Source organism: Vanellus vanellus, assembly GCF_965231255.1.
Source record: "Vanellus vanellus genome assembly, chromosome: 3".
In the NCBI taxonomy this organism is placed as follows: Eukaryota; Metazoa; Chordata; class Aves; order Charadriiformes; family Charadriidae; genus Vanellus; species Vanellus vanellus.
The window spans coordinates 25,191,748-25,216,968 of record NC_138907.1 but is presented as its reverse complement, the minus strand read 5'-3'; the positions used below and the strand labels follow the sequence as shown (position 1 = coordinate 25,216,968).

The window sequence follows — 25,221 nt, the reverse complement described above, 5'->3', positions numbered from 1 at the left end:
AACCTCTCATGGTGAAATAAATGGCCCCCAGTGAAAAAAACCCAAACATGATTTAGGGTCCTAGTCAACAGCTAAGCCCAGTTATGGAGTAGAACTGAGATAAAAAGCTAAGTCTTGAATACAGCACAGTAAACCACAGGAATCTGGTCAAGAGGCTTTCTTTGTTATCTGTCACTGATAGGACATTAAAAACTTTGGCTCAAGAAAGTCTCTGTGGTATCAATTTCCCCCGAAACAGCTTCTGACTGAGATAATTGAAAGTTGGTGCAACTGACAATATCCCACAGTCAATGTCTACAACTTCCAACTCGGGAAGTTTTTCTTTATCTAAGAAAGATTACTAACTAATAAGTAGGGCTGGGATCTGCTGCAAAGCTTGCGATCTACGCAGCCCCATCTGCAATTGAATTCACGTTCTTCACAGATCCTGTCCAAAGTAGCAAGAAGATCTGGTCTAACAATAGTTCTGCGATAAGGAAATTACAGTTAATGGAGAGCAAACTTTACACTGTTGTGACCAACAGACGGGCCCCGCACAGGCATTAAAGGAAATCGGGGGAAAGAAATTGAAACCTTAATATTCATTCATAGTAGGACTTAAAACACAAACAGTTCACCCTAAATCACACTGTTTCTGGGAAAGGTTTAGCAGCTCTCATCACAAAAGAAGTGACAACTGGAAAATATACCCTGTATATTTAAAGTGCAATAAATTTTCAGGCTTTGAGTAATTATAATTTTTGCTTTGGAAAGTTTTATTGTAGCATCTCCTCTACTACTAGGTTCAAGAAGACGTCGTTAAGTAACCGAAGGAAATGAAGTAACATGGACCTGCAATCAGCAGTAAGAAGCAGTCAGCTTACAGGTGTTCATCATTTCCTCCAGCACAAAGCTAACAGACACACTTTTCACACTGGCTGTTACCTTACAGACATGCTGCAATCCAGAAATATCTAAAGGAAAAAAAGGTTTGTGATTGTCAAGCAGAGAAGAAAGGCTTTGTGAATACGGCAGTGACTACACTTTTTTAGCATCCCAGGCTCTCTTTTCAATAGTTTTATAATTGTCCCTTCAGAGTCCTTTTCTTACCCAAACTAGAGCTGCTAGAACTGATTTATGAAGAAAGCCACTGCACTCCTCCCTCCAGGCCCCAGGACTCTGACAGTAATGGAGCGAGAGGCAAGGGACACAAGTTGAAACAAGGGAATTACATGCAAAGAAAAGTAAGAAATATGTAGTCAGAAATTGGAACAGAGTGCCCGCACAGGCTGTGCAATCTCCATCCTTGGACATGTAAGGATGGAGAACTTTATCCAAAACTCAATTTGACACAGCCCTGAGCAGCCTACTCTATCTGGACCTGCTTCAAGCCGGGAGTTAGGCTAGATGCCTTCTGGTTGTCCCTTCCAACCTACGTGACTCAGTGAGTCTACAACACATGTACATATAGCAGCTGGTTCGACTAATGTTATAAAGCAACTTTTTTGATTTAATTCTTCATGGTTTCTGGCTACCAAAAAGAACACCACAGTGGCAGTGGAGCAGAGCTACCAAAGAAACTGAACTGTGCAGTGCACTCTCATCTGCAGATGACACCAACGGGAGGGGACAAGTCAGTATGTTGAAAGGCAGGTTTGCAATTCAGAAGGGCCTAAAGGAATGGGTCATCAGGAGCTTTATGAATTTCAGTAAGATAAATGTGAAGTCTTGCTCCTGGGAAGGAATAACTCCTTGCAGCATTACAGGGTAGGGATTGACCAGCTAGGGAGCACCTCTGCTGCTCCCTAGAGGTCTTAGTAGAGAGAAAGCTGAATGTGAGCCAGCAGTGTAATCTGGCAGCAAAGATGGCCAACAGCATCTTAAGCTGTTTAACAGGAGCATAGCCAGACAATTGAAAGAAGTGATTACATGCCTTTACTTAGCATTTGTTCCATTTTGGCCCCTGAATACAGGGAAGATATCGATAAATTGGAGTGAGTTCAGCGGAGGGCCACCAAGGTAATCAGGGGGTTGGAGAACTTGGCTCATGAGGTGAAGCTGTGGGACTGGGGCTTGTTCGGCCTGGAGAAGAGATGTCTTTGGAGGGACTTGATTGCAGTCCCCCAGCACCTACCCACAGGCTAAGAAGAAGGTGGGTCCAGGTTTCTCACAACAGTATGTGGTGGACAAGAGAAAACAGGTATAAGTTCAGGCAAAAAAGGTTCAGACTGAACGTAACAAAAAATTTTTTTCATAATGAGGACAGTCAAGCAGTGGAACAGACTGCGCTGAGAGGTTATGTAATCTCCCTTCCTGGAGGTTTTCAAGATGCAACTGTGCACCTCACCTGACCTCTTAACTGACCCTACTTTGAGCAGGAAGTTGGACTGGATGGCCTCCTGAGAGCCCCTTCCAACCTGAATGAGCTATATTGTGATCCTATATAGCAATTGAGCCTGTAAAAGAAAGATTGCCACCACCTTGCAGGAACTCAAGAGGTAGAATACACCATGCTTCCTATATATCAAAACCAATCCAGGCTTGGACAATTTTTTTTTTTTTTTTTTTAGCAAAAAGGTTTTAGAGACTTCAGCATTGCCAAACTAATCTTCAAGATATATCATGTGTACAAACATTGGGTACAGAATCAGTAGTGAGGCCTACTGTAGTTAAGCATACCTATACATAGACTACATCATATTCAAAAATCAACCTTATCTTGCTATGATACAACATCCATTTACTTTTTAGAAACAAAAAATTCACTGCTGTTTTTTTGGTGAGGATCTAAACTCCACTAACTCATACGAAAAGTTGGGAAAACTTCAGATAGCTATAAATAGCGAAGTTCTTAGTTCATAGGCTGAAATGAAGTAAAGCCCTACATTATCACTAGAACTGTATGATAAAAATAAAGATGCTAAAACTTGTAACTTTGACATAGAAAACAATACAGGTGAAAGAATGGCAGACTGGTCTCCTTGCTTTACCTGAGCCTCATAAGGAAAACAATAGTAAAAATACCTATGTGCATGAGAAATAACACCAACCATCAACAGCAAATTCACTTTTGAACCACCCACAAAAACTGCTTGTGATTCTAACATCTAATTTAAAGGGAAAACAATGCCAGTCCCCCTTAATGTGAACTACTTTAAGATCATAAAGTAAAAATTAATTCATAATAGATTGGGGTAGGACAGAAAAAGAAAGAAAACCTAATGAAATGAAGCTGCCTTTTAAGACCTAGAATTTCACACTACTCACATAACATTAGAGCCTTACAAAAGCTCTGGAGGGTACACAAACATTTAACATACAAAAATCACAGGCACTTACGATTAAGCTAAAGAAAAATGAATGCTGACTGAATGTATTGCTTCTGCAAAATTATTTTCAGCTTGTCAACTATTTAAAATACGTTAACTATAATCATTCAGGTATCACAATACTATTAACATTAGAAATGAGATGGCTATGTTCATTGTAAGTGTAAAGTAAGGTTCCCAAAGTGTACTGAAATAATAATCAGAGGTGCTAAATGGCTTCAATTCCCACCTGATATTCATATTCGGTGTAAGGCAGCAACTTGTCATCTTTGAAGGAGGTCGAAGAACCATTGTAAACAAGCGTGAGGTCTAAGTTTATGTGGGCTTGAGTCGTTCGCCTTCTGTAAAGTTCATAGTATAAAATCTTCCCATTTGGCTGCCGTGGGCCAGTCCACAGGATGGAAGAAGTCGACTGGAAGCCCCCGGCTGTTGTCCGCATTTCTATGAGAGGGGCAGGCTGCACTGCTGGGGGAGCCTCCAGCGTCTGTGCCGATGCCCACTCACTGGAGGCACAACCCAGCTCTGTGCAAGCTTGGAGCTGTACTTCATACCTTTGGGAACACAAATCAGGAACAAAGTGAGTAAAACACTGCAAATATAAATACAGGCTGTGCATGAGATCTGGGGGATTTCTTAATTTCTCTTGGTCTTTCGCATTTTTTAATACGAAAACTATTTGTATCAACATACAGATTATATGCTGTACCTTGTGAAGCAAAAAAGGAAGAACACTGTCTTCTGGGTTTTCATTTGTTTGTTCTTTTTTTTTCAGAGCAGTGTTAACATCTACAGGAGTCAAGTGACCAAAATTGGTTTGATTTTGATGATATGAATCAAAACGATGATTCATTGTAGGAGATAATTTTGATATCATTTGAGAGCTATAAAGCTGCACTCTGTTACTCTTCTCCCTTTGGATTTAGATTAGTTATATGTAAATAGTAGACAGACTTATCAACCATGTAACACACACAAATTATGCACACACAAATATATAAGGAAAGGTCAGGTAAATAATCAAGAATTAGTGGGGAAGATATTACTTCAGTATATTACCCTCTCATAAGTTTTAGCTTTCACTTAAACACAAGTTGCTTGTTTTCAACTCAAGGGAGAGCGTGTTCCTGGTGTGACTCCATTAATCTTAGCTCAGCTACACTGTGAATGGGTTGGCTAACAGGTCTTTGGTCTCCCCACCCCCAACTTTGTAAACTAAAGCCCTATTTATTCTTGAACGTAGACATCTTGTGAAAGACACACAAGTATGTGTAATGACCTGGATGAGGGGACAGAGTGTATCCTCAGCAAGTTTGCTGATGATACCAAACTGGGTGGGGTGGCTGACACCCCAGAGGGCCGTGCTGCCATCCAGCGTGACCTGGACAGGCTGGAGAGCTGGGCAGAGAAGAACCTAATGAGGTTCAACAAAACCAAGTGCAAGGTCCTGCACCTGGGGAGGAAGAATGCTAGGCACCAGTACAGGTTAGGGGCTGACCTGCTGGGAGATAGCTTGGAGGAGAAGGATCTGGGGGTTGTGGTAGACAGTAAATTATCCATGGCCCAGCAATGTGCCCTTGTCGCCAAAAAGGCCAATGGAATCCTGGGCTGCATAGGGAAGAGTGTGGCCAGTAGGTCGAGGGAGGTCATTCTCCCCCTCTACTCGGCACTGGTGAGGCCACAACTGGAATACTGTGTCCAGTTTTGGGCTCCCCAGTTCAAGAGGGACAGGGAACTGCTGGAGCGAGTCCAGCGAAGGGCAACTAAGATGATTAAGGGCTTGGAGCACCTCCCTTATGAGGAAAGGCTGAGAGAGCTGGGACTCTTTAGCCTGGAGAAGAGAAGGCTGAGGGGAGACCTGATTATGGCATACAAGTATCTAAAGGGTGGGTTGAAGGAGGATGGAGCCAGGCTCTTTTCATTGGTTCCAAGTGACAGGACGAGGGGCAATGGGCACAAGTTAGAACACAGGAAGTTCCGTTCAAATACACGGAAACACTTCTTTACGGTGAGGGTGACAGAGCACTGGAACAGGCTGCCCAGGGAAGTTGTGGAGTCCCCTTCCCTGGAGATTTTCAAGACCCGCCTGGATGCAGTCCTGAGTAATGTGCTCTAGGCAATCCTGCTTTAGCAGGAGAGTTGGACTAGATGATCTCTAGAGGTCCCTTCCAACTCTGATAATTCTGTGATTCTGTGATTCTGTAAGTACAAGACTGCTGGTTTTGGTGTCTATAGCAGAGTGCTTAATTACGTCTTGTATTAATTACAACCTAAGTCAACCTTATGCACTTCAAGATGATCTATAGCTGGTGTTACTATAAATTAAAAAAAATATCCTGGTTTTATCATGTGCTTTTTAAAAAACAAAACCCCATGGGTCTGATTATCTGTTTAAACAAGATGGCTGAGCTGTCTGACAGCCTCCTGACACACCTTGCAGCATTTATTCAACAAAAGAGGTCTTCCAGACTTACCTACTGTAGGGTTGTAGCTCTGCCACTATGTACGACCGTCTCAGAAAGGAAACATGAGATGCATCAAAGTCAACAGTTTTCTTTCCTGTTTCAGCAGGCTTGTGGATTGAGATTGTGTAATTTCTAATGTCACCATTTACTTTGATAGGAGGATCCCAGGCCACCAAAATCTCCTTTGAGGACCACGCCTGCAACCTAGGAGGCAACATCCCAGATGGAGCAGAAGGGTTGGTTTTTATCTGAGCTGACGGGCTGGTCACACTCCCTTGACTGTTATTTGCAGTCACAGCGTAGCTGTACTCCATGCCTGGCATTAGGGTGAAATCAAGATACCGAGTTTCCAGACCTGAGTAAACAAGTACACCGTCCCTCCTTAGCTCGTAGCTTGTGATTTTACCATTGGGGTTAGCTGGAAGTTTCCATGTGATTTCAATTGACTCCGAGCCCATGACAAGCAGCCTGGGAGCTTCCATGTTTAATGGTGGAGCCTCCATGGTCATCACTGACTGGAATACACTAGACGTGCAGCCCCCTGCAGTACAGGCAACCAATGCAAAAACATACTCCGTGTAAGGCTGTAGGTTAGAAACCAACATCTGCAACCTTTTGCCAGGATGATACTCTTCATTGTTTGATTTCAATATGTACCTGGTGATATGTCCATTTTGTATTTGGGGAGGTGCCCAGGATGCATTAATTTGAGTAGCACTGACGGCCCGCAGAGATGGTGGATCCACCGAGGCAGGAGCTGCTTCCAGCGTCTGTATTGCGGCCGGTTCACTGGTAGAGCAGCCTCCCATCGTACAGGCAACTATTGCATAGCTGTATATTGAATAGGGCAGTAAGTCTTCATCCGTGTAGTTGAAAGTAGCAGCATCAAAACTGAAAGGATAGAGAACGTCATTCTTTAGCAGCCGGTATGACTGAAGAATACCATTGGGCTGTGCCGGGGAGGCCCACGAGATGAGCACTTTACGGGGGTTAACTGATGCCAAGGATAACCTGGGGGCAGCGAGACCTTTTGGGGCAGTTTGACTTGTCTTTGCCACTGTCCAGGAGCTGTCAGTGTAGCCTGCTGCATTCCAGGTGCGTATTTTATATTCATACCTTGTCCATGGCTGTAAACCTTTATCATTATATACGAATGTATTACTTTCAGTGTTATATTCTGTGAAAACAATTTTCTCATCTTCTGTTGTTGCTCTGTACCCTGCAGCATTTTCTTTTGTGCATCTGTGAATAACTTCATAGCGAATTATTTTTCCATTTGGGTTAATTGGCTGCAACCAGCTCAGTTCAACATTGGTAGCGTTCACTGCCTGGATTACAGGTGCCATCTGAGACACTGGGGGTGCTTCATCTGTTCGGACCGGCTGGGGTGGGGAACGAGTGCAGCCTGCCGCATTGCAAGCCTCCAGTACGAGGGAATAGAGAGTGTACGGCTCAAGGCGCCTGAAGAGGAACTGGCGAGATAAACCACTGTACTCCAGGTTGTCATCACTGAAAATATTGTAGGTCTGGGGAAAAGAAGGAGGGAAGGAAGGAAGGAAGGAAGGAAGGAAGGAAGGAAGGAAGGAAGGAAGGAAGGAAGGAAGGAAGGAAGGAAGGAAGGAAGGAAGGAAGGAAGGAAGGAAGAATAAAGAAAAAAAATGAGGACAAGGGAGAAAGAGAGAAAGAGAAAGAGAAAGAGAGAGAGAGAGAGAGAGAAAGAAAGGAAGGAGGGAAGGAAGAAAGGAAGGAAGAAAGGCAGGAAGGAAGGAATAAAGAAGAGAAGGAAGGAAGAAAGAGAAAAAAGAAAGAAAAAAGAAAAACAGAAAGAGAGAAAGAAAGGAAAGAAAGAAAGGAAAGAAAGGAAGAAAGGAAGAAAGGAAAAAAGGAAAAAAGAGAAAGAAAGAAAGAGAAAGAAATATAGAATGAAGGAAAGAAAGAAAGAGAAAGGAAGAAAGGAAGGAAGGAAGAAAAGGCAGGGAAGGAAGAACAACAGAAGCCAGGATAAAAGGAAAAAAGGGTAGAGACTATTAACCAATGATTCAGAAACTTGCTTCCTTACCATTAACAATCACCACACAAACAGATCATTGATACAAAAGGAATGTTTTGATCCAATTTTCTTTTTTTTTTTTTTTTTTCATTTTGGATGCAGTAATAAATCACTTAGTGACAGTTTTCATTATATTTGTTTGTTATCAAGTTTCATTGTGAGGCTCTCAAGGGCTAGCATAAAGCTTCTCGCAGACTAACTCTAGAGAAAATCACTTAAGAAAAAAAAACTCCCAATAAACCCTTCTAGTTGCAAACCTTGCAGGTAAGGGTTTACACTCAGTTGAAACCATTGAGCTAAAAGAAGTTCCAAATTTCAGAACAACATTCTGACAAACCCAGGTTTTCTAGATACACATTTGGTTCAGTCTAAATGAACATTTACAGTCATGGGGTAGCTCAGGAATATTAATACTCGTTTGAATATAACCACAAGCAGAGTGCGCTCACACAGTGCCTTGTGCTTACATAGGACTTCTGTCTTATTTTAAAGTATAATGCATTTGACTGAGTCCTCTTCAGGAAAAATGTTTTAATTTGATATTCAGCATTTCCCTTCTCTTTTTTGATCAAGCGAAGTGCCAAGATGAAGATTACCTGAATCACGCCATTGGGCTGGGAGGGCTCTGACCATTTTAGCAGCAGAGCCCTGCCATTTTCTTTCTTTTCCACCGTGAAGTTGCTCAGGCCACTGGGTGAAGCTTCCAACGTGCGCACAGATGTCCAGGGGCTTGAAACCTGCCCAGCATTGTTTACAGCTACGACATGAATATGATATGTTGTGAAAGGTTTCAATCCAAATAAATGAGCCTGATGCTTTGTTCCCTGAAGCAAGAATACAGATGTTTGAGTTAGTTAAAAAAGTAATCAGCATCTGTGGTTTATGTCACTTGGAAAATGAGGTCTCAGCTCTGGGTCACTTCTGACCGGTTTGCAGAATACCCCATCTGGTTACCGGGATTTTTTGGTGGGTTTCCATAGCAGAACCTCAAAAAGAAACTCTTAGGCTTTTAAAAAATAGCTATCATTATGGTAGAGCCTTTGTATCTGACGTCTGGTGAGTCCTGCACAGTCCAAATCTCAGCAAAAAACCTGCGTTTGGTTCAGCATGCATTCAGCCTTTGCTCAGTGAGGCCTGAGTGCCGGGTACTCTGAAGGATTCAAGCACATGTAAAACCCATGGTATATGAGTGATGTCCGCCTCTACAGAATCCTTACACATCTTGTGTGCAGAGGTGACATTTGATAGGCGTGCCATCCTGTTCTACCTACTTAGAGCCTTGTAATCTGGATAGACAACAGTGTTTCCAAGAGCACAGTTTCATTTCCTCACTGAAAACCAACCTCTTAAAAGCGAGGGGGATGGGGGGTGGAAGAGCAAGAGAGGAAGGGAGGAAATAAACTGGTTTCTATGCTCTGGCTCATATAGATGTCACTTGAGACATCTTCACAAGGTAAGACAATTGTGGGGCAGCCCATTGCCTTACAAGAACCCTCCCTGTTTCTCCAGGTTGGAGGAAGCAGCCGCACTGCTGGTGGGGACACAAGCAAGGGGGCGAGACCCTCCTTGGCACCGGACCCTCACCTCACACTGGTTGAGAGGAGCTAGGAGGAGCACGGCTGCCTGTGAAGCCCACTGGGCACTGGAAGGGCTGGGGGCTGACCTGCCACGAAGCCGGAGCACAGCTGAGCACAGGGTCACGCGGGTGGATGCAGAGGAACACCAGCCACGGCCAGAAGGGACCACGGCCAGAAGGGGCCACTGGTGTCGCAGCTCAGGGCTTTAAGCAGCTCACCTCGAACGGCATCTGCCACAGACTTGAGCGAGCTTGGCTATGAGGCCAAGCCAACCTCAGCGCAAATTCGGGCCTCGGCAGGCAGGCGATACAGCTGTAGTATTATTTTGAAGAGCCACGAGAGGCAAGGTGGCTAACAAAGAACAAGAGCGACATGTTTCAGCAGGAGACCGTTCAGGTTTGTCTCATCAGAGGAGCGAGGAAGAAAGGAGTTCAGCCGATCACCGATATATTTAATCTCATTTTTAGTTGTGCTTTTGCCTTAATTTTATAGATCTCGAGAAGGGGAGCGCAGGAATTCAGTTTCCTTCGTGCGGCAGCAACAGCTGAAGTCAATTTCCCAGTTTCAGTGAGTCATATTAAGTTGTTAAAAGCTAACGCTTCCAATTGTTTAATATTTAAACATTTGTTAAGCTATCAGACTCAGAAACAAATTTTAAAGAAATATTAATTTCTTTTTTTAAATATTAAAAGTTAGATCATAAATATTTAAATAGTTATTTCCTCACAACAATGAGTTAGTCTTTTAGATAAATATAGCACAGCATTTGAATGACCATTATGAATATTAAATCTGAAGATGCCACAAGTACAGATTATAAACATACTTTTCTGATAAATGATTCCTTTTTCTGTTAAACAGGGCAAACACTAGCAAGATTAATAATGCAAAAAAGTATAATTCTCTGTTAGGAATTCCCAGTCATCACTGCCAAAAAAGCATAAGCTCAAATGCAAATAGCAATCACCTCGAACAGATTATATATAAAAAAGCTCTGGCTGCTGTGGGACATTTAGAGATATCTTTTGTCATAAGAAACATGGAAAGCATGTGGGCTATAAAGCAAAAACATATGTATATTGTCAATAGCAGCACCTGTTCAATTACAGTTTATTTCAGTATGGAGAATTTAGTTCAGCCCCTAGATGGCAATACTATCAAACACTTTTTGTAACATGAGTACTTAATGATTAACAACGTGCGTTCAGTCATCCAACATACTCAAGGCAGCCATTAAAAAAATAACAAAACTGATTTCATTATAGATTCTTTTAATAAACATTTATGGCTTAGATCCTTGAAAGTGGAAGCGTTCAAACTGCCATAGCCAAAACCCTATACAGCCGAACGCAAAATTATGAACTGCAGGTTAAAGAACAGAGCTCAAATTGAAGTTCATGCTTAGCATAAAAATCTGGCATCAGAAATTATGTTGGCACAAAACATGATTAAAATTAGCTTTACAATTGGATGTAGTCTGTATTAATAGTTTTTATGAGGACAGTTATCTATTAGGTTTTCAAAACAGAACTTTTAAAAGCCTAAAATTTACATTCCATGGTTCGGGGGTGGAGATGGGAGAAAGGGAGCACACAGCATTAAATTATGGCCCCTGAACTGCTACACAGAGGCTTTCGGAAGGTATAAACACATTATTACAAACACCATACGAAAAGCAATGGCTCTGCTTTCTAATCAGCTGCATCATCAGGGTGGGCTTTTGTGACAGCGATGCTACAAACCACTTGATTTCTTTTTTAAAACAGAAAACCGGCGTATTTTTCATCACCATCTACCATTTTCCCACTAAACCCCAAGATTTAATTATTTACAATCCTCACCACACTTTGAAATGAAACAAGGATGGAGGGATTTCCTTGCCTGCAGTTCATCGTGTTCTCTGGAGACTGCTAAACCGTTCCTTCCAGGGATGACTTTTATCCCTGGCTCCAACAGATACTTCTTGAAGAGCAAATGGTTTACATGTATTTTTGTTTTGTTTGGTTTTGAAGTAAGCTCAGGGGACATACTCGCAGAATACGGAGCCACATTTTCTCCCCCTGCGCTGCTGCCATTGCCATTTGTGAATTTGCTCAGCTCAAAGGCTGATGCTGAAAAGAGGATGGAGGGCGGCCTCAGTGATTCAGTTTAAGAATTACTTAATGTCCTCCCATGACATTTTCAGCCTAGAAATACTGTCCTGCTGGAATGGTCAAATATAAATAGCAAAATGCACCTTGCAAAGGATAGCACTGTAACCTTTGGCTTCAGCGGACGACACGGCTTTGAACAGGTGCAGGATCAAAATCAAAATCATTGCCTGGAATATTCTCCCAGTCTTTGTCTGCAAAGCCCTGAACTCATATATCCCATGTTTACACAGTGCTAACAGGCCAGATTTCATTCACCATTAAAAGTAAACCAACAAAATAAAATTTTAATGTGCACATTAAGATGTTCGTAGCCTGACTGACCATGAAACCCGACGGACTACGAGCCCATGCCCTCCTCTCTCTGCCTCCTACCGCGGTGCATTCTCACTCACTCACTCAGTCCTTAAGAATAATCCAGCAAACATTTAAGTGTGTGCACTCTCATATTCCTCCTATAAGGCCCCTCCTTTCAATGGAAACGCTACAGAAACGGCCACCCGAGGCAAGCTGTGAGGAGCCACCGTGATCCGATCCCCTCCCTGCAGCCCAGAGCCCGGCCTTCGACACGGCCATTGCTTTTGGCAGCCCCGTCCCGTCCCCTTCCCTTGTGCAGCACCACCGCTGCTCCAGGCAGGGCTGCACCTTTGGTTTGGCTTTCTAAAATGCTTCACACGCTGCCAGTGGCAGCGCAAGCTATTAACGGCAACAAACACACTCCTCAGCTAATTCTGCTTTTCTAACTGTAAATTAGGATAAAAGTTATTTAAAATAAAACCTTGTTTTAACACATTTTTCAAAACATAAAACGAGAGAACACGTATCATGAATAATGTATCCGTCAAGATTTGCTTCAGATTGCCTTTTTTGTTTGTTTATTTTTTAATTCATGAGCACAGAAGTCACTTAAAGTCTGGAAACGAATTAGCATAGTCTTTCATGCTGTTCAAAGGCAGCGGCATCCATAATGCAAGGTGCCTGCCTTCCTCGCTACCTCTTGGTCCTCCTCCCAGGCACAGGCAAGGCTGCGCAGCCTTCAAGGGTTTGATGATTTTCCACGGCCTACTGTGATTGCTTTTGACTACTTGAAGCGCCCCTAAGGTGGCAACAGGGTCAAGAGGTCTTTGTAGGTTGAAAATGATCAAAAATTAGCATTGATCTGTAGCTGTCAATGATACTCTGCGCGGGTGGACTCCCTGCACAAATGTTTAAACTGCATACAACTACGCAACCTAGCCATCTTTGAATCTATCGATCTGATGAAGCAGCACTTTCCAGTGGTGTCACTCTGGGCTTTTCCTCTTTTTTCAAGGCAGGCCAGCTAACCCAGTTGCCCAGGTCTCAGGGCACGAGTTCAAAACATGACAGATACATCAGAAGATCTCTGAACCACTGAAGAGCTGTCCAACAGGCAGCTTGCGTATCTATCCCTTCTTCAGTGGCAATCATTAAAACTCAGCAGGTCATCACCAGTCATGTTAAGGTTAGGCTCTGGTTTCTTCTCTCTGCCTATCTTCTCTTCGTACTGTAATCCCTATTTGGCAGGTATCTTCAATATCTGGTTAAAAAGCTAGCTCATTCTTTCCGTGAGTCTCTAACTAAACCTGGTGGCATCAGACACTACTATGCTGCAAATGGAAGTAGTGGTACAGGGATCCAAACCTGTTCTTTCGTAACACGCAGACATAAATGATAGGAAAGTAATTCAGCATGACATTCCCTTGTCTACAGAAACAGAGATGCTGAACTAACCCTGGACAAGGGAGGAGAAAGCTATGGTCTCCTGGCAGTCAGATCGTTAATCCAACCAACTTCCAATGCCAATTTTCAATTTCTCCATCAAGGAAGTCAAACAGATTCCTCCACAAGAGAGAGAAATAATGGGGAATGCTTGGGGTTTTACTAAGATTCTCAGTTTATCCTCACCTTTGTCTTTATCCTCTTACCCAGTTCCCCATCTCATCCAGATTCTTTGCCATTTTCTGCAAAGCACTGGGAGCGCTTCCACCTTGAGGCTGATGTCCACTCTTCTTTCCCAGACTAATTCTTAGCCCGTGCCTTTACTCTAAAAGTTGCACTGAGTTCATGTTCATATGCAATCCCTAACTTGTCCTTTGGGTTGCCTTCCCTCTCAGGCTTATATCATTCACCCTGCGCCTTTTCATTTAAAAAATGTGCTTTATTCCTGAAGCCTTATACTCAAATTTCAAAGGATATAACTTAACAGATACACAAGTAATCTATGAGCAGAATTGTGAAGCGGAGTGGACTGGAATATAAACTATTCCTATGGCAGTACTGAAAAATCTCAAAGGTTAGGCAAACAGCATAAAAAGGGTCATTCATTTTGCCAGAAATTATCTTGCCTAGCGGTGACCAGAATTTCCATTCCTTCCCAAAATTGATGTTGCACTATTTATTTTCTTTCCAATTTGTGTAAAAAATAATTTTAGATTTTTTCATTAAACTTTTTGGTAAATTTCAATCTTAAAATTCTACATTTTAAGAACTTTGTGTTTAATTTTAGAATTTTAAAATTGCCTTTCAATACATATTTTTAATTTCAAATAATTATTGTATTATTTGACATTATCCAACAGAGCTTCAATAGCAGTAACATGTACCACACCGGTGATAATTTTTATGGTATATAAAAAAACAAGTATTATGAAAGAAAACTAAATAAACATATAAATAAAGTTTTTACGTTTGTAAAACCAGAAATTCTATTATTAAACCTAAAATAATTTTGAAACATTTTTGCCCAGGGAATATTTTTCCAAATTGTCTTTGGTTGAGATGAGAAGGCACTCTTCCTTTCCCAGCCCTGAGGTGGATCCATGCAGTCCTATCTTTTACAGCAGCTAGGATATGACATTCAGGAATTCATTATATTTGAGCTTGCATTTTTATAAATAAATTTAGGAAAAATCATTTAAAAAATATATTAGAATAGATTCAAGTTATAAAGTAAAGCACATAAAAAGGCTTCTTTATTAAAATTTAAGCTTTAATTACAGGACCATAAAATATTCTTCTCTTGAGATTTCTGGCAATCTTAATGTTTTTTTTTTTTTCCAACTTTAAGAATGTTCTTGTAATTTCTTTTTATAACAAATGGTAGTTTTGCCATCAACACCAGACAACAGTAGCTGTCTATCCTCTGTGACTCCATGTTCCTGTCCTTTCCCAACAGTACTATGCGAGCAGCTTTTTATCAGAAAACATCCTAATTTCCTATGTGAATATTCATACATAGGCTTCTGGACTATACCAGGGAGAAACCTTTAAAAACAGCCATAATCTAAATTTAAAATGTTCTGCAAAGAACAACAATCAATACCTGATATAGAAATAATACACTGCAATTCATTTTCCTCCTTTGTGGCAGAGCAACTGTGAATTGCATGCAGCTGAATCTGCCTCATGGAGTTGGTGCCTGTTTTCACTGTAGATATTTTTCTTTCCTGGCGCACCTGGGGACCTGCTGCAGCCTCACCAGGTGGCTGAATCCCCAGCTTTGACTTGAAAGCAAAGCACCACAAAGAAAACTGGGGTGCATTGCATGTTAGAATGAAATCAAGCACATTTAGCAAGGTGTGTTCAGTCACCGTGTTGGCCTTTGGGTAACAGTACACTTTTAAATCACCAACACTGTCTCACTTTTGCTGGTAAAACCTTAAAAAAACCTTTTTGGGCAAAGTCAACACTTCAGTAGCCTTCTCCTCCCCTCCCCTCCCCTCCCCTCCCCTCCTCTCCTCTCCTCTCCTCTCCTTCTCTTCTCTTCATGATTATTTATTTAAAATTCATCAAACATTGCTTAATGCCACTTTCTCAAAAATGTATTTACACCTGTATTTGTCTAATATGTACTAAGAAGTACTGAAATCCAAAAGGAAATTTTTCTGCATAACTAAATAAATCAAATAAACCAAAATATCAATGACATGACATTCCACTATAGACACCATCTAGAGTTCGATGTTGACATGTTTTCCTAACATTACTATTTTATCTCTAACAACACTCTCAAGACCTACTGTATAATAAACCATAGTTTTGCACCATCTTTCTTTTTTTTTCTCCACATTTTTTCCACGTTAAACCATGCTTATTATTCCTCATCATGAGAAAGTGATGGAGAAGGAAAGAAGACGTTCTTTTTATAAGCTAGATACCTAATAGGCCTGTTTGGTTTTGGTCAGTTCAAATCTCCCATCCTTACTTAACCTGAATGATACTTTTTGCTTTCAGTAAACTTTCTGGCTATGAAGAACTAGAGAAAGTTTCTCTTCAAAAATCAGATAGGCAGAATCTGAAGCAAAAATTTTAATGCTATTTATCTAAGATACAATAAAGCGTGAGATAAAATACTGAAACTCCACTGAAAAACCCTTGGTAAAATGCGCGCATATGGTATGGTCTGTTCCTTACCTGAGTGGGGTATGATTTGTGGGGAGCTGATGGGAGTGAGAGAGGATAGAGCAGATACATCAGCAAAAACTTGATAGTATATGAGATCCGGAATCATATTAAAGCACTGTCAAACTCTATAGGATTGAGCGGGGAGGTTTTTGTGCTATTCCAAATTCACACGCTGCGTAATCTGGAATCTGCATAAACTCAACAAGTCATTGCAGAACTTGCAATTTGTTAAGTCTGCCTTGGTCACAAGGGGAATGGGAATGATCCTTCCGGTGGAACTTTATAACCTTGGATAGAAATGTATCTTCAGGGAAGGTAAGAAGCTAGGAAAGGCGAGCACACAAACCCTCACTGGGGTTTGGATCTCTACCTTACAAGTAGTGCAGTCATACGGCTGAACTCCAGGAATATGTTTAAAATACGTACTACACATAGTGCTCCTGCTGAGCAGCAACCTTCCATCCACTATTCGTTAACATTTAGGAGTGGTGTTCCTCTCATGGATTTGTTCTATGTTGTCTGCAGACACAGCAAAAGAAAGAAAAACCACTGCTGCTGTAAAACAGCAGCCAGCGCCTAAGGGCTCAAACCTGCAAATGGTAGGGGGTACATCCCTTAATATGGAGCATTAGGGGGTTAATGTTGTATTTTTCCTAATGCCATAAACTGTATTTTCCATTTGATATATTGGCTGATGGCCAGAATGAAGTTTGTCAGAACAAACAAAATCTGGACTGCTACATCAGTGCAGGCGGTGTCTTTTTAGTCTCAAATCTTTTTTTTTTGAGCAATGTCCAGAGTGGCAGGTGTTTTGTAGAAGGGCTTCTGTAATTTTAAACTAATGTAATGAAACTGTGGATATTTTTGTTTTCCATAAAAATGGATAATTTACGTACCTGAACTTTTCAACTCAAGGTACCTTGTGGCAATCAGTTTTGCTTTGTTGTAGAAAGAACATAACTTGTCATTATCAAATGTGTTTGCTTCTGGTTTAATTTGAAGTTGTCTTTTCAAGCTTTCACATTGGTCCTCTATGACATTTGTGACTACATATATCTGTACCACAAGCTGCCTTCTTCATTTCCTTTCAAATTACGTCATATATGATATTGTGAAGAAAAGTGTCTCTGAACACTGTAAAACTTCTCCCATCTGATCTTAAAATGACCCGTGCGTGGTATCTGAAGGTTTCCATTTTCTGTAAAATTTGAAAAAGACAGTTTGACTGTGGTTTTGGTGAATGGAAAAAAGGGAGGGGGAAACCCCTTATTTTACCCTTATAAAAGCAATTATTTTCATTTTTTGCCATTGCACAGCTCAACAGCCATAATGAAGAAAAAGAAATGTAAAGAGAAAAAAAGTTTGAAGAAAATCTTTAAAGGGACTTGTACAAGGACAATCGGAATCTTCACATAGATTGCAGGTGAACTCCCACATCAGTTTCCTTGAAAATGCCACTGAATGTCAGTTGTGCTCCATAAAATTAAGACTTTGCAGTTATATATGCCTTTTCATCATAGGATCTCACATCAGGTTACAAAAATTAATTCATTAAGTCACAGGATATCCCCCTGTGTTACTGTGTGCAGCTTCAGGAAACTATCATTATTGTTTTAGATCCCATTTTACACAGGTACAATAGATGTGTCATATTATTGTTAAATGCAAGCTTATTTTATTTCCTTTTCTTAGTCATTCTGAGTCCTTGTCTCTCTCACCCAACACACACGAAAAAGAGCAGTTCTAACTGCTGCTAAGTAGAGGAAAACAGCACAGCCTCAAGGCAATTCACAGCTTTAAATCCCTGCTTTCTGCCAACACAATGGAAAATAAAAGCAACATTTTAAAGGAGACTAAAAGGTTTTTACTTCCTAGTGTTCTTTTTTCTCTACCCTGTACTGAACAGTCTCAGCTTTTCATTCAAACTTTGCCTGCTATGTATGTAATCACTTCTGAGAGATATTAAAATGTAAGCATAAAAAATTTACTTGGAGCTAATAAAGGGCAAAGTTTAGTCTGAATATGTGGCTGAATTTAAAATGTCACCTTTAAAATGAACTGGGTATTTTAAAAAATGGTGGGCCAAAAAGTATACAAACCCCTATCTCTTGAAAGGCTTTCCTTCAACAGGTATGTCATATTTCCCTTAATGCTTTACACTTCCTACACAAAAACACTTGCTCTCCAAATAGAGTCAGGCTGAAAGTAAATGAAAGTGTGCAGGTAGCAGTTTGGGGAAGGTGCACTACAATTCTGCCACTCCATGCCAGGAAAAAGTGATTCGCACACCTTTTTGTACGGAGTGGTCACTCTTAGCAGAAGGCCAGAAGCACACTGCTTATGCAGGCAGGGATGTCCTCTCTCTCTTCTGTAGCTGTCGGAAAGTTCAGCCTATCTTCTGAATATTAGCAGGGGATATTGATTAGACATATATTTAGTTGTACACTTTAGGGACGTATTCCTCGGCAAAGTACAGCTTCCCATCAAAATGCTGACAGGTTCAGCAGACATCTGACAGCTTCCTTCTGGAACTTGTGGGATGTTCCCCCAAGTTTGGAGTAGAGGATTGTTACAGGGGATCCCTGCCCCTACTGGTTGTGTAAGCTAGTAGAATGCCTCAACAAGTAGCCTGAAAAACCCGTGTCGCATGATGATAAGAGGAACAAAGAACTTGTTTTCCCATTGCAGCTGCTATGGACTGCACTGTTGATGAAAATAATGAGGTCTAAGTAAGTTATCTATTGTTGTGTCACTTAGCAGCTCTGACTTGCCGTATGAAGGCTCAGAATCAACTCCACACCAAGAAAAGGGTTAAAAAGAAGACAAGAAGAAAACGCAGTTACAGACTTCGGTGGAGCAACTGGAAGAGAAGCTGCTTGCAGGTTTAATGTCCTGAAACCAAGTGAACCAAGTGGATGGATGAACTTTCAGATCCTCCTAGGATCATACGGCTACAATTCCCTCTAGCTTAAGCCTCTTAAGGCACACCGTTGGGAAAAAACTCACCTTGACACCAAATATAAAGCCGTGTCTGCAGACTGCCCATTCCCATTTTCTATTCTGTCAGATCAACACTAAATTCATATACATACACAGAAAAGTAGATGGCTAAATCTGCTGCAGTGTGAACAGGAAAAGCAGCTAGCTAGCTTCACTTTTAAACGTTAATGCATAAACGAAACAGAATCTTTAATCATGTCTTTTCATGTTGTTACGCCTTCATTAGTCATTTCTAGTGTGGCTTGGGCTTCCCAGTGCAAAGGTCCTGCCAAAAGAGAAGAAAGTCTGAGCTGCTTGTGACTTGCACTAGCAAGATGCAGTAGTTAGGGAAGAGATGAAAGAGGTAAATACTAAAACATTACTTGAAAACTGAAGCGCAACAAGTTTAGTTCAGATTCTGTATTTTCCTTGGATATTTCAGTTACTTGGAATTAAAATAGTTCACCAAGTCAACAGGTATATAGTTAAGCTTAGTACAAAACGAATTGTGCTGTTTTCAGAATTCAAGCTGTCTTTACAGCACATTATTGACTCCAGCATATTAACGTGTAAATCCACTAGTTTCACTGTCTCATCTATTGATTAGCTGCATGTATGCATGTTAAAAATGAGCACTCCAAAAAGATATTACTACAATTTAGTCATTTTAGGCCAGACTTGTAAATGTATTCAAGTGCTCAGAGATGAAGATAGGCACTACGGGAAATAGTCAGAGCTCCTACATTCTGACCCAAAACTTGTGTAGCTAGTGTCCTCAGTTACTCTCTGTACGCTGTGCAGAGGAAGGGAGGTTCCTCCAAAGGGAAAGTTAGACGTTTATGTTTAACTTCTGTTTTGAACAGCCCGTCAAAGAAGCCTCGCTCTCTTCCAAGTCAGATTAGACAGACTAGCCTATGTTGGCCATCTAAAGTAAGTTTTTAGAATTCAGAGCTGTGACTTTTGCTTAAATTTGCTTAAGACTCAAAGAGCCAAGAAGCCAGTGACAACATTTTCAATCAGCACACAGCAACAGACCATACAGGTGAACTCTTTCTTTTTTCTTAAGGTGAAACAGAAAACTATTGACAGCTTCAGAAGTTAAACTGCGGGTGTTTCAAAACACTTAAAAATCAATTGAAGCCTCATTTTGCCTTTTCAAGGATCCTGGATCAGGGTCTTCATGACTAGAAGAACAAAACTAAAAGGTGTGTGTCGATGGCATTCAACCAGAACAGGGATTGGGTTTAGTTAATCCATAATATTGAAGCAAACATCCCTGACTCCTGATTTCCATGCATAGGTCAACATGTTGGTAATAATCTTCAGTCTGAGATGATGTTACTCAAGTCAGTGTGGTTTAAAATTTCCATTAATACCCTCAAACCAAATATCATTACAGGGGTTTGTTAACAAAGCAATTGTGAGTGATGGGATGCTTCTATGTAGGGCCAGAAAGATGAAAAAATGCAGTATGCTGAAGAGCTGTTGCAAATTTTTCTCAGAAATGTCCTATTTTAAAAGCCATATGTTCTCAGCCCTATTTGTCCTCAAAGGGGGCACTGCATTTGACATCAAAGCAACTAGAGCTCAAACTATTGTGTTACCTGGTGGAAAAGGTGATGCTTTTCTTCTCGTTTGCTCTCAGGGTCTCTATTCAGTCTTTTTAGGCCAGGACTTTCCAGTAACATTAAGCACAGCACTTAAATATGTCACTGTCTTAAGCTACAACTATAGCATAAATCTCATGATCTATTGGTACATCATGGGTCTAGCATTTCTAGCATAGACTAGCAATAGAGAAAATCTAAATTATCATCTGTCTTGAACCCCTGAAGAGAAAACAATAAAAAATAATTTTATGATACCGTAATGACAAGAATAATATTTCACTTCATCTGGGAAAAGATGTCTTCCAGACTTCTCATTAATTCTTTTTTAAAGCCTGTTGAAATATAAGAGCTCTGCAAAGTTTCATTCATTTTGTTTGTGCAGAGTAAAGTTTTCTTTATAGCAAAAATACAGAAAATTTATCACTGCAAGGAGTCCATTTCCCTCACTCTCTTGCTATATTAAATCTGCATTTGCAATTCCGATTTTGTGGGACAGTTGTAAACCTGGCGCATTTTTGCAGCCACTAGAGTAACATCTCTACACTGCATGGAGGATTTGGCTCAGACTAGGAACTCTGCTCTGGATAGCAAAAAAGAATTAGTGCATTCAAATCTGCAGGAAACAGACTTGGAAAGATACTTAGAGCAAAATCCAGAAGCAAAATGAGTAATGATTTGTGATGTGCCCCAGTAGGTTAAATAGATACTGGGACCTCTCTTCATCTTCCGGTTGTGAATATAGGACTCCACAGAGTCCTTTTGGCACATAGAGAACACACACTCCAGGGGTCTCATTCAGATGGACCATTCCCCAGCAGTAAAATCGTCTCTATGTTAGGGTGGTGTGGGCACAGAAGCGTTGAGAAGACATACATGCTACATAAAGAAGGAAGGTGGAGCAGCCATGCATTAGTTTACAAAAGGCATTCTACAGCTGACAAGTCAAACAGCTTAAGGGGAAGGATGCTGTGCTGTGGGTCCAGCTGCTGCTTTTGCACCAGTCATAGGTTGCCTTAAGTGGACATGTAAGTGTTTGTTTGTCTCCTAAGGCTTTGCCCATGTAACTACACAGCCTCCAGTAATATAAGACCTTTAAAGGACATTACCTGACTGAAGCAGTCCTGCCTGTTGTAAGGACTGCAAGACCCACAGAATATCTGGAAATAAAAACAAGTTCCTAACAAAAATCCGAAAAAGACAGAAGTTATTTTCTATTAGACCCTCAGGATAGGAATTAATTCCTGCTCCCTGTATCACTCATCACAGTCTCTAAATGTGCTCGTAGAAAGGAAGGCTTGTGAAGGGAGAGGAAGAGAGGAAGAAACAGTTTCCACAGTTTTGGTGGAGGGAGTAAAGAAGCGTGCAACGGCCAGAGGTGTAACAGATGATGCCCTAAAGGCTGTAACATGGCACCTGCTAATAAGGTGAGAAAAAATCTCTGAATCTGGCAGCAACTTTGGCAGGGGTTCTTCCAGCAAGTCCTCCACTTCATGGGTAGAAACGTTTTCTCCATGCTCATAGTTTTTCTTGGCACTCATAGAGCAGTTCTATGAGCATATCCTTTCCAAGTCTTCCAGCCTGTCAGATGCTGTTGAAGGGACATCTGTACTAATTTCTCTCTTTCTTTAAAGACTGACAAGATCTTATTTGATGAATGCTAAAGAATCAGCCTTAAAAATATAATACAGTTTTTACAGTTAAGCAATAAAATCCACTATGGGTGCATGTGAGTAGAGTACAATACACTTAGATGTTCCTAGATCCCATTTGCCATGCATTTCTGTAACTTTAGTCAGATAAAAAGTCCAAGGTGCCGAGGGAAATACTCGTAGTTTGTGATGGGATAAACTCATAAATTGGACTTTGTTTCCTTCTAATACAGATTACATGTACGTAAACTACCTCCATACGCTGCACATAGGAAATTTTCAGACTACCATCCTCATTACAATCTACTACTTTCTGCCTTCAGTTTCTTTGGAAAGAAACCAACCAACCACGAGTTACTTATGTTTTGGTGATTTCATTTGTGATCGTACTGGTACTGAGAAGCAGGAAGGACAGATATAAAGACCGTTTTGAACTTTTTTGAATCTGATTAACTGCCTGGCTTGGGCTCAATTTAAATTTCTCAGGAGTAAAAGTCCCCTGTCATCTTTTCCGTGTTCCACACACAAATGAGATCTTCACACGATTCAGGAACTGTGCTAGGTTTGAAGACAAATGCAAGAGCTGCCTGTCAGCTCATTCACCAACCAGCCAACCCAGTCAGCTAACTCGCAATCACCCTTCTCCCATTCATCTGTTCGACTTATCTCAGTTGTATTTTCAACATTGTCAAAACACATCTCAACCAGCATGAAGATCCAGCAGGAACTGGGTGCTCTTGCAAGGGTGTGGACGTTTCTGTCTCCAAAGGTACACAGGAGGGGGAAGCAACACCTCTGACTGCTCAGCAGACCCAGAGTGATGCGGTCCAAGGGAGGGAGGGGTGGCAGTGGTGGGGCGCAGGACCCCTTGGTTTCCAGCAACCACTTCTACAAAACTGGTACAGACCACTCCAAGTGCACCTCCCCTGATGTGCACACTGATGTGCACCCAGTCAGCCAGATCCCAAGCTGGTAACATGGCTGTGCTAGGTTATTTTACCAAAAGGTCTGGCTTATACGAACTATTAAAATCTGCACATGGTGTAAAGTAGAAGTGGTGAAAGTCAATATTCCAAATAGCATTTATTATAAACTTAAGTGATTTTTCCTCTTTCTATGGCCATCTCAGATTTTTTCCTTTACAAACTGAATAGCTGGACGAGTATTATTGAAATGAAATCTCATTTGCTAATTATTTACAATTTAATTTCCACGTTGTATGATGAATCACCAGAATCTTAGTAATGCATCTGCTAACTAGATAACTACTTTCATCTTTTTTTAATAACAAAGAAGTTACAGCTATTTTTAATAAACTAATTTTTAGGATTGCTAACTCTGTTAGTAAAATACACAGAGCTTTTGAGCTTTGAAACCATTTTAATACTCTGCAATTCTCCAACCAGTCTGAGAAACAACAGAAAGTCCCATTATGATCCAAAAGAATAAAAGCAATGCTCCAGTTTGAAAAGAGTCACATTTTGGACTCCTTTTTCAAACCCAGCTAACTTTATATACAGTTACAATACAACGTGGTAGCAAATTTATACCCCTCCATTGTCACCTGTTCAAAATGCATTGAAATATTCAGTATTTTTTTCCCTGTTTTTAAATCTCCATCACAGCCCGTGTGAGAACTGGAATAAATAAGCAGCTATGTTTTCCCATACTGGAAAAGTTCCAGAAGGGAAAGGGCTCTTGACATTACAGAGCTAAAGGAGTTTTCAAGACACTTTCTATTTCCATACTCGTTCTTTTGTATGCTAGGTTGCCTGCCATTATGTTTATGTAATTCTGACAGTGTTCTTAATGACACACTAACAGATTGTAAAACACGCTGCTGGCATTTACTTGTTTTTTATATTTTTAAAACAATGTCCTTCATGTAACAGTAGTTAAGCGCGGCAGAAGGACATCATTAGAGCCATGGTTAAACTGTAATTTACACCATTAGGAAGGCAGGAGCAATTTTTATTGCCTGGCAATTTTCTTGCTGAAATATTTGGACCATATGGCTCAATTTGTGTAATAACCTTAATTTCAGCACCCTTCAGGTCTGCCTCCATCTCCTACGGAATGGTAAAATGCGGTTTAGCAGAAAAGGCAACTGTCTATACTTAGAGAGTTGAGATTAATAACATGTCACGTCCTGTTTTTGGTGAAGGAATTCGAACAGCAGCCAGATGGTATCTCTACAAATAACTGTCAGGGGTCTTGATCTAATCAATACAATGTATTAATACATCTCCCTTCGCTGCTTCTCGAGGGGCTAGCGTGCAACATCTGGAAAGATTGGGGGGACCGCCAAGTAGAAAGCTGATCCTTTTCAGAATCAAACTGAGCCCAATTAATTTTTCATGTATACTTGATAACTGTTTCATAATGAGCTATGCGTCTTGACGGAGTTAGGGTTGGCGGCATGAGCGGCTTGTGCTTCCTATCCCCATTCAGTCCACTTACAGAAACCAACCCATTAATCAAACTATCTGGCATAAAACTGAAATCTCAGCTCAGCAAGAGATCAATAACCATCCTTAAAAAAAAAAAAAAGCAACAACAAAGACCCCACCACAGAACAAGGCTTTAGTGGGCAAAAGTATCCAGGCATGACATCAGTAATTACTTTAACAAAAACCAAAACTCAGAACCATACTCACCTGACAGCACCTATAACACAGAATTTAATATTAGCTTCCTGTCAAAAAGTAACATTTAAATCCATTAAAAATACAGTGCCATTCTGCTTTCTAGATACAGAGGCCATCTGGCCCCTATTCACCATAATTGCTATTATAGTCTCAAAAATAATATTTATATAGTGCTGTAAATTAACAGACAGACAGACACCCATTCCCACTCCCAAAGAGCTTTCTGTTGATAAACTCATGCTTTAGCACTGTGCAGGAATTAGGGTCTCGCCCCCTAAAAAAAAAGTATGGCAAGATTATACATGCATTCCAGTGCTTTTTGTAAAGTCTGAAAGGAGGAGAGAGAGAGAGGTCACTTGGCAG

The 25,221-nt window shown here is 40.8% G+C and overlaps 1 protein-coding gene across 1 annotated transcript in view; it reads right to left on the bottom strand.

Moving 5' to 3' along the window:
* The window catches only part of USH2A (usherin), a gene marked incomplete at its 3' end in the record, with an annotated part of 409,152 nt that overhangs the window by 25,007 nt on the left and 358,924 nt on the right, over positions 1–25,221 (bottom strand). The window contains exons 61-63 of the mRNA XM_082480510.1: positions 8,417–8,644; positions 5,780–7,296; positions 3,538–3,859 (exon numbers count right to left, since the gene is read on the bottom strand). Of these exons, the coding sequence (XP_082336636.1) occupies positions 3,538–3,859; positions 5,780–7,296; positions 8,417–8,644 (2,067 nt within the window). The remainder of the gene's footprint in view (positions 1–3,537; positions 3,860–5,779; positions 7,297–8,416; positions 8,645–25,221) is intronic.